General features: G+C 38.4%; 1 protein-coding gene across 2 annotated transcripts in view; it reads right to left on the bottom strand.

Annotated features, from left to right (window-relative positions):
- Positions 1-340: 340 nt before the first annotated feature.
- OSTN (osteocrin) overlaps positions 341-10,449 on the bottom strand; it is a 33,458-nt gene continuing 23,349 nt past the window's right edge. For both annotated transcript variants that reach the window (XM_001512299.6, XM_029068436.2), the window contains 2 exons: positions 6,823-6,919; positions 341-3,440 (listed from right to left, as the gene is read on the bottom strand). In XM_001512299.6, the coding sequence (XP_001512349.2) occupies positions 6,835-6,919 (85 nt within the window). In that variant the 3' untranslated portion in view covers positions 341-3,440; positions 6,823-6,834. The remainder of the gene's footprint in view (positions 3,441-6,822; positions 6,920-10,449) is intronic.

Here is a 10,449-nt window from a genome sequence, read left to right as displayed (position 1 = left end):
GTGACCTTGGCCAAGTCACAGCCTCATTGAGCCGCAGAGTCCTCTTCTATGAAATGGGGAAAATAATTTCTACCTACCAAAGGTACTGTGAGACTAAAATGTAACAAATGGTATGAGAGCACTTTTGAAAAAATAAAAGGGCTATAATATTATAGGTGTGAAACAATCTAATCCAAAGTCTACCAATTGTTAATTAATTCACAGTAATACTAAGTAAAAATTATGTTCATAAATTGTGAAATTCTCACCCTTAAATGGGGATAGACTCAACGTTCAATGTTCTTGGTATTATTAGCCCCTGTTGTGTAGAGAAAACAAATAATGCTTGCAAAAGACAGACTAGCTCCCAAATAGTTTATTTGTATATTCATTTTTGAAAACCTTTTTTTCCAACCAGATGAGAAAGATCTTAACTTATAGAGAGTTGTTGGCTTTACTTCTCAAAGCATTTCTGTGCAGGAAGATGAATGAATTTTAAAACGAAAAGGTCATTTTTCATAGGGGGAGTGTTTGGTCATAGTTGATTTCATGTCATATTTTAGCCCTGGATTGGAAAAACTGGCACCAGCCTATATCAACAATTTTCCATTGGCCTCACCCTAGCTTAAAACAGCAGTGCCAGACATGAATGGTGTTAAGGTGAACAATGCAATATCTTCAAATTAGCTTGGATCATTCCAACTCTAAATAAAAATCATTTGGAAATTACAATTTGAATATATTTGCAATTTTACTGCAGTTTCTGAGAACTAACACCTTAGTATCCAAGAAGGATACAGTTGCAGCTGCAAGAACTCCTCAAAAGTGATCAACTGACTCCTAGAAAATATTTTTCCTCAATCCTAAAGCTACCAACACAACCTACATTCTGAATGAATGGTTCTTTTCACAACATATCTATTCTAGAGACACTGTAAAGTCATTTTAGCTTTTGTGACGATGTCTAAGGGTACTTCCCCTGTCCTTGCTTGGCTTCATTCTCAGATGATGCACCTGCCATAAGATACCCATTCTTGACTTATGGGACTATGAAATTTTGAAACTCCAAGTCTCAGCAGGGAGACAGAAACTGCTGTAGATGTACCGTACCTTGGTGCCACATAAAGAACTTTCTATCTTCCTCAGGTGGAGAAGACCTGAAATTGATAATGAACCGCAAATTCAAGCCTAGTCTACCATTCTGCCCTGCCATTCTGTGGCATGGCCTATGCTCTGAGCTAGGATCCAGATCACTCCTCAAAAAGTGCATTGGTTATGTGAGATGAATAGAGAGAACTCTTATTTAGGCAACAAAGCAAATCGATACCATATAGTTCAGGCCAAAAACATAACCAAGAGAAAGAGGCATTGAGACACTTGGCTAGTCACATCTAAGAATATATTGCACTATAAATAAATGACTAATATAAATATCATGAGTAATAGCCATTAATTAGCCACTTCATGGGAATACAGGGATATAGAAGCCTACTTTACGCATAATAAAACACCGTACAAAATCCTGTTATCATCATGAAGCGGGCTTTATGCATAATAAAATACTGTACGAAATACTTGTATCATCACCTTGGGTTTACTAATTTCCATGCAGTATTAAAAATATCCAGTCATCCAGGTTTTCTATGGAGCAGTAATGCTATCCAAACAAGCCTTCCTTTTTGATATGATTTTCCATAAATATTAATTTAAAATGTGAATGCTTCTATGCAACTAGCTCCAAAATATTTTGCTTCGAAGAATAAAATCTCATTTCAGAGGTTTGTGGAGAAAAAAAAAGGGACACCAAACAGAAGTAGATAACTGAATTCTGGCCTAATACCCCAGGCCACGTCAATCACCATCCTGAAGCTAAGATACAGAAACTCCACCCTTGAGACCCCTGTTTAAATATCTCTTTCTCTCTTCCAGTTTCCTCACAGTGAGATAATATACAATTTGGGTAATGAAATACATTAAAAATATGAGTTAAAGCATACTGTGACTAACAGCTTAAAAGTGAGGGCTATTTTAATAGGCACTTTGCATCCTACAAACTTAAATGGACTTTTTGATTGGTAATCTTTGATCTCAGAAGAGTGATTCCAGCTGGAAAAATCTCCCAAAAGGTGACTTCAAAAGATGCATTTTTAAGGTTTTGAGAAAGGAAAAGATTAACTGAAGTAGATGACTAGTCAAGTTGTATGTCTTATGTTTGTTTTGTTTAATTTCTAGGAAAGCAGGATTTGTGAAATTGTACCAGTCTTTTCCACTATGTATTAACAAAATGTGGCGGTTAAACATTACAGTACTAAAAGAGGGCAATTTGTAATGGGCAAAAAAAAAATTCCTATCGACTTGATGGAGAATTTTGGAATAAATGCTTTAATCAGTGGCAGGTGCCTAGGACACTGACTACGTAATTAAATGCTTCTTAATCCATTCAACTGACTTTTTTATTCACAGACTATCGTGTAGTGCCTGGGGTTGGACATGATTACACCTATCTCTCATTTTTCATTAGTACCTTCATTTTTCCTCGTATTTCCCCTGTTTAATATCTAGTTTGATTCCTCTAATAAAACCATGATTTTATTTATCTTTAAAATTACAAAAAATGGTTCAATTTAATCATGTTTCTTAAATTTTACCTTCCCATTGCCAATGCACTACTTTATAATTATAGGTGATCATTTTATTAAAATGTTTCTTTTTTGACCTAATAAACGTTTCACCCATCTTTTTCCAGTTTACTTCCCCACAATTCCCTAGGAATAAGGTGGTGCTCTCCTTTCCCAATAATTTTATTCTGAAATGAGCTTATTTTTGAAATTTGTCCTATTTAGAGCAGTCAGTGTTTAATCTGGACCATTATGAGACTTTGGACAATTTCCCACAGAACATTCATCTGAGAAGTGAATAGCTTTAATTTGATGAAGGCATTTTCCCTATCCTGCACAGTGAGGATGGCTATAGTATATTAACTATTAATTACCCATCAGATTTCAGGATCTCTCAAATAAGTCCAAGGTTCTTACAGAAGAAAAGTGAATGCTTCCATGCAAGTGACAACACTAACTAAAAAAAAATCACATTAATTTTACAAAGCAAATTTATATCTTAGAAGGCAACCAGAAGTGATCTGCAATGCATGATTAAATTATTCTACTGTAGGTTCTTATACAAATATTCCTTTCTTTATATTGCTAACAAGGATTTGGAGGAGCAAATAGGCCTGGAAAAATCTTAAAACTTCATTTTTAAAAAGTGCCAAGCAAGGAAATTATATACATATTTCAACTGTGGGAGTGACAATTTTCAGGTCCAATATACTTTGGAAGGTGATGTGAAAAGCACTGTACAGGAGGTCACTTCCTGAAACATTAAATCATTAATCAATGACAAGAGGCTTCTCTGAAGCACCTTCCAACGTTTCCGTGACATTTCATTCAGGGAAGTTGCACCTGGGGAAATAAAAATGGTAATTTTAAAGCCAACAAGAAAACAACATTGGTGCTCTGAAGTCTAGATAATAAAAAAAATTAATACGGAATTTGTTAAGTGCTTAATGAATGGCAAGCACTGTGCCAGGCACTGGGGTAAGTACGATATAATCAATCAGACACAATCACTGACCCACATGGGGTTCACAGTTGACATAGGAGGGAAATTAGGAATTGTAGTAGAGAAGCAACATGGCATGATAAAGAATCAATAAAGCTGAGATCTGAGGGTCAGAAGGGCGTAGGTTCTTATCCCGGCTCTACCACTTGTCTGTTGTGTGACCTTGAGCAAGTCATCTAACTTCCCTGTGCTTCAGTTACCTCACCCAAAAAGTGGGGATGGAGACTGTGGGACAGAGACTGTGTCCAACCTGACTTGCTTGTATTCACCTCACTGCTTAATACGGTGCCTGGCATATAGTAAGTGCCTAATAAATACCACAACTTTTCCCTCTAGACTGTAAACTCATTGTGGGTAGGGAATGTGTCTGTTTATTGTTGTATTGTACTCTCCCAAGTGCTTAGTACATTGCTCTGCATGCAGTAAACATTCAATAAATATGACTGAATGAATGAATCCCCATTTTACAGGTGAGAAAGCTGAGGCACAGAGAACTTAAGTGACTTGCCCAAGGTCACACACAGCAAGCCAGTGGCAAATCTGGGATTAAAACCCGGGTTTCTTGACTTCCAGTTCTGTGCTCTTTCCACTAGGCCACAGTGTCACCAAACATTTCAAGTTTTGGGGACCTGTTCAGAGGCAGTGGGAGATACGTCAACTATCCGCCACCATTTGTCAGGTGGGGCCTAGGCTCCTTGGCCTGGGTACAGGCCAGGTCAGTGATCTGACTGCTCCCTCTTCATCTGGTATAATTTTAACATATCTCTGCTCCTGTAAGGCTATACGCCCTGGAGACAGCATCAAATTTCCTCAGGTGAAAAGGACAAGTGACTGGCAGCCTGTCTTGTACAAGCTATCTTATTCTCCTTCTTGATGGTCAATCTGGGTTCAGCAGGTGGGAAGAGCAGAAGCAAGAGCAGAAGGGAATATGTGGAAAACTACATCTTCACCCTTCCAGTCCATTGATCACTGACCATATCTCTACTAAGTCTTCATGAGTCAATTCTGAATGAAGAGCCAGGTTACTGTTTGAAATGCAGAATGGATATCAGGTAGAAAGAGAATGAGGCAGCTGTCTCAGGGTTATTGAGGCAGCATGGAGTAGATGTAATAGTGCAGGTCTGGGAGCCAGGAGACCAGGCTTCTAGTCATGGCTCTGCCACTTGCCTAATCAGCAAGGCATTTAACTTCTATAGGGCTCAGTTTCCTTATCTGAAAATGGGGATAACATGCCTTTTCTTCTCTCTCTTAGACTGTGAATCCCACATGGGCAGAAGGTCAGAGGGGGCAATCTAGCAATCAGTGGTATCTCCTGAGCACTAACTGTGTGCATGAGCACTGTACTAAATACTTGGGAGAGTACAATACAATAGAGTTGGTAGAACATTCCCTGCCCACAAGGAGCTTAGAGTATGGAGGCAAAGGGCAAAGAAATGAAAAGGTGCCATTTTGGCCAAATTAATGTGGTCTTTTTCACCCTATACTGCAGCTTTATTTTGCAATTAATACTTGGTCTAACTGCAGAAAGAAATGCAGAGTAACCTTTATAGAAATCGTGACTTTAAATTATTCAAAGTGAAATACCAGTTTCACAGAAAAAATTAGAATAAGATAAAATTCACCATAGATATGAGTCAGGATTCAAGCTGGTAATTTAGCCCAGGTTTGCCCAGAGCTTTCAGAAAATAATAATAATAATAATGATGTTGGTTCTTGTTAAGTGCTTACTATATGCAGAGCACTGTTCTAAGCTCTGGGGGAGATACAGGGTAATCAGGTTGTCCCACATGATGCTCACAGTCTTCATCTCCATTTTACAGATTAGGTAACTGAGGCACAGAGAAGTTGTGACTTCCCCACAGTCACACAGCTGACAAGTGGGAGAGCCGGCATTCAAACCCATGACCTCTGACTCCCAAGCCCGTGATCCTTCCACTGAGGCACGCTGCTTCTCAGCGTGGTTGAGTGGGTGGTTTTTAGATGGAAAACTTCTTTCCCTTTTTCTTTCTCCTTAACCCTTATTCTTGCAATGGAAGAACAGTTTTGAATTGAATGGGGCAGTTTCGATTGGTTTCGACCTCAAACTCAGCTAAAACTAAAGTGGTTTAGGCTAAGTTTCACTTTGAATTTTAGCATGTAAAGTGAAACTCAAAAGGTGAAAACCGCCAAACATGTTTCAGTAAAGGTCAAGTTGCCAGAGAAGTGAAATGTGCATTTCCTCAAAGCTGAGGTCACAGCATTAGATTCATTTAGAAGTGTTTAAATGGCACAAAGCCTGCTGATATAGGGAAAGGACTCTTCCTCGTTCAGCTTCAGAAGCACACTATATCAGCATTGACATGGATCACTTCACCCAGAAACTAAACACTAGGAAGTCATAAAAACAGTTGAGAAACTACAGGGAAGAAATAAGTGAATAATAAAGCAAATTCATTACAAGAAAACAAAGATATAGATACTAATGAAGACTTAGGAAGCACTTGAATAGTTTAAAAAAAAACACAGGTGAATTAAGCTTTAGGAATTTGCCTAAATTGCAAAAATGTGGATTAAGATTGACAGTGACAGAATTTCATGGGGTTTTAAATTGATGCTTAGAAATTAATGACCCACTTAATGTTACCACCTGATAGAAGAGGAAATGGGGGCGTGAAGAAGATGCCACCTTACCCTTTCCAACTCCTTCAAATTTCAAAGTTAACTCTGTTCAGAAAGCTTTAAATAAGAAGCTCAGATAGTAAATGCTGTCTGGCACTAAGGCAGAAGTCTGCTACTTTTCCTATAACCTGGAAGTTTGGAGGCTGGAGGACTAAAGCAGAATACCTTTGGAAAGCACACTTCTGTGAAGATTTCCTGACATTTCCCATTGCAGTACTGAGTCAAATTATTCAGTCAGGCAAACTGCAGTAATACCAGTGGGAAGATGCATAAAAATGGAATTAGGAAACCCACCCAAAACATTTAAACACATGGGGAAAATAATGCCTTCTTCACATCTGTAGAACCTATTCCAGACTTCACTCACTTTTCTTTTTTCAGATGAATTTATCAATTGATTACTAATTGTTTTATTGATTACCACAGGCATTTGTTAATCCTCTAGGATGAGATGAAAAGATTTGCAAATAAAATAAGAGAATGTGTCAAGTAGGAACATTATTTAGTCTATTGCTGGTTACTTTCAGAGAGGCTTCGATCAATCCTTAAAGAAACTACACTTACACATAGATTCTGTTAACCCCTGGTGTTTGCAAGACGGTTTGCGCCAATCCGATCTACGGGAACACCAAATCGTCTTTTGGGAAGCTCCACTACTTTCCTAAAAAAAAGAACAAAAGAAAACCACACACTCACAACCAACAAAAAACAAATATTAGAAAAGCCTCCTGAAAACCAATGCATACATGCTTCTTCACATTCACTTTATGCATATACAGGCAATGTGCTTCTCCAGATGTCTTTTGTTCACTTAAAAGAGAGGTGATAAATGCAAAAGCATTAGTGTTGTTACTTGTCAATTTGATCAGTCACTTAAACTCACCTAGATGACAACATAAACAACCTTGCTTCTAATTGTTATGAAATTCAAAGTTCCTTTGCACCATTATGATTCTCTTGCTGAGATAGGGGAATATAAATTTGTCCAACACGATAAAAACCTGAATTTGTATAGTTCTCTTTTATTTTTCACAAAATGCTTTTTATTACATCTAATATATTCTCAAAATAGCCTTGTGAGATAGGCAGCCAGGATGCTCTTATCCTCATTCAAGTGAGGAAAAAAGACAGGTTTGAGATGATATAGGAGGACACTGGCAGAGCAGGACTTCAAACCCAGGTCTTCTAACCTCCAGACCCATGTCCTCATTACTAGACTATATTGCCTTCCAAACTAACCGGTCAACACATTTTGGGGGTGCTCCCTGAGAGCAGTAAAGTTATCCTTCCATTTGAAGATGATGATATTGACATCAAGCTACATCCAGGGATGTGAGTTTCTTGGAGAAAGACTCTCTCGCACACTTATGTACTTTGTCTTCTTAAGTAAGTGGCATATTCATTAAACTAAAAGCATACTCCATGATCTCAAAAACCTTCTAATATATAGAGGGAGACAAAATACAGGTTGTTGAGAAGGGTGGGTTTGTAGAGGAAATGCTTCCTACCAGACTACACCTTGAGGAAGACGAGAGGAAGTTGGTTTTGGTGACAAGAGCAGGAGGGTAATCCAAGCATGGGGCCACTGGGTCTAAAGATGGTAGGATCAATATGATGGACTAAAGTAATGCAAACTGGGCTGGAGTTAACAGTGTAGACTGGAATACAAGAGGAGAGCAGGCAGAGAGAGAGATATACCAGCTGGGGATTCACAAAGTAATGATCAGAATTTGCTATTTCCTTATCATTTCAAATCTTATTAGAAAACATTCTTCCAGCATTACCTTTTTGCCTGAGCTTTATGGACCTATTATATCTCTGTTTTCCTTCACCATTTTAATTTCAGCAAGGTTGCATTAGCCACCCTTGCAAGGGTAGATGAGATCTCGTAGTCAGTAGCCTCGTCTTTCAAAATGAAAGATGGTAACCAGACTTCAGTTGTGCCCTTCTCCAACTGGGCAGAGTGAGGTGGAGAGTGCAGCCTGAGACCTCAGCAGTCCTTTCTCCATTGGAGCACAAGTTCCAGCACCCAGGAGTTGGACCACCCAGTACCTTCACATCTCCTTGAGCCCCCATTCGACACCTCCAGGAAGGCAGCATCAGTTTCCAACTTTTAGATTTTCATAGGACTGTGACAGTTGTGGCTGTTGGATTTCGAAAAGCTTTGCCTTAGTAGGGAGATTCCTGGAACTCTGTCCTTTAGGTTTGTGCTCTATTTGTTATTTTATTCACTGTTGGGCTTGTCTTTTTATGTTGTTTTTCTGTTTTCATCATTTCAATCTTCCCTTATTTGTCTGTCATCAACCCATGTCCCCTACGCAACACAGCTGTCCCTGTTTCTTAGATTATGAGTCCCTTGTGGGGCCAGGGACCCTATCTAATTTTTGTCCTTGTTCATTTCCCAATGCTTAATACAGTGCTTTGCACACAGCTGGTACTATTGATGAACATTAATAAATAATGAATAATTTGATTACAGAAACTGCATTACTACACCTTCAAATTCATTTGAAATCAGGAAGATTTGGTAGCCTTGTTAAATTTTCTAAAAAAGAATTTTGGTTGAAGTCAGACTTGTAATCATCCTTAGCTGCAAGATGCATTTAGACTAACCCAAAATGTCATATTTCCCACATTTCATTTATCTCGATATTTGGGGAACAAGATCTATACTGACTGGGGAAAAAAGTTAAATGTCAAATTAGCATTAGGATATTTAAATCAACTCAGTTTGGTACCTTGTACCTTGTCTGCACTGCAGCAATATCCATAAAACTATCTAATTCATTATTACCAAACTTCACAGCTTTGTTTCCAAGAATAATATTGCATAACTTTTATAAATCTGCTTTTTTTTGGCACAGAGCTCCTGTTTAGTGATTCACATACTGTTCACCTCTGCTTCAGCCTTTAATTTTGTCTACTCTTAATATATTAATATCTACTGTTACTAAATCCATAAATATTTTTATCATTATCCTCTTCATTGATGAGTACCTATTCTGTGCCAGAAAATAATCTAAACACAATAAATAAAATAAGATCCCTGCCTCAAAGCTTCAAAAGCTTAGACGACTAAGGTGGCCACCGCTCTGCTATTATACCAGACTATCTGGTTTTCAGCTAGCCCAATCCCAACCTAGTACCAGTATAGTATCATAGGCTTCTGTGACTTATTTTTTTGATATGGAGGCTTTCTTCACCACAGCTCATGCTGTCCAGATTGTGATTCAGCTGCTGCAGCAAGACTTGATGTAGACTAAGGAGGGGAATTCAAGGATCCAGGAGCAGTAGAGAGAAAGAGGATCTGGGAACCCCAGATAAGTGATCGAAGTTTAGGTCAATATGGGTCCAATAGAGTGAACATTTGCAAGATGGTGCCTGTGTGACATCATTAAGTTGCACTACACACAGGTGGTATCACATGTTTCTTGGTATATGAATTTTTGGGGTGCCATTGCTGGCCACCCTATAGACACAACAGAAAGAGAAAACAAATGGAATGGCAGATTATTACTTTACCTCAAAAAAACCACACATCTATAACATATGCATAACAACTGTATTTATGGAATCTTAACTTTTCTGTCCTTACATCCTTTCCTGTCCTCAGAGTTTTCCTACTGGGCACCATGACCCTATCATTTGAGCTACCCTTCTTCATTCATTCATTCATTCATTCATTCATTCATTCATTCATTCGTATTTATTGAGTGCTTACTGTGTGAAAAGCACTGTACTATGCTCTTGGAAGAGTGAAATACAATAGAATTAGCAGACAAGTTCCTTGCCCACAATGAGCTCACAGTGTGGAGGGAGAGACAAATCCCAAATCTCAGGCAGGAACACTGCATCCCTCAATTGTAAGTGAAATATGATATTCCTGGAGACTGTAAGCTTGTCATGAGCAGGGAACATGTCTGCTAATTCTATTGTACTATGCTTTACCAAGGGCTTCGTACAGTGTTTTGCACACAGTAAGTATTCAATAAATATTACATATGAGCTTTGCACAGCAATCGGGAAAAGAGTTGTGTTTCCTAAACAGAAACCCGAGAATAATTAGGATACCAACAGACAGAAACAGACATCTGAAATCGGAAACCTATAGCCAGCGAAATGAAAATCTTGAGGTGAATACAATGTGAACACAATGAGAAGCAGCATTACCTAGTGGTTAGAGCATGGGCC

Source organism: Ornithorhynchus anatinus, chromosome 7, assembly GCF_004115215.2.
Source record: "Ornithorhynchus anatinus isolate Pmale09 chromosome 7, mOrnAna1.pri.v4, whole genome shotgun sequence".
In the NCBI taxonomy this organism is placed as follows: domain Eukaryota; kingdom Metazoa; phylum Chordata; class Mammalia; order Monotremata; family Ornithorhynchidae; genus Ornithorhynchus; species Ornithorhynchus anatinus.
This window is presented reverse-complemented; position numbering and strand designations above follow the sequence as displayed.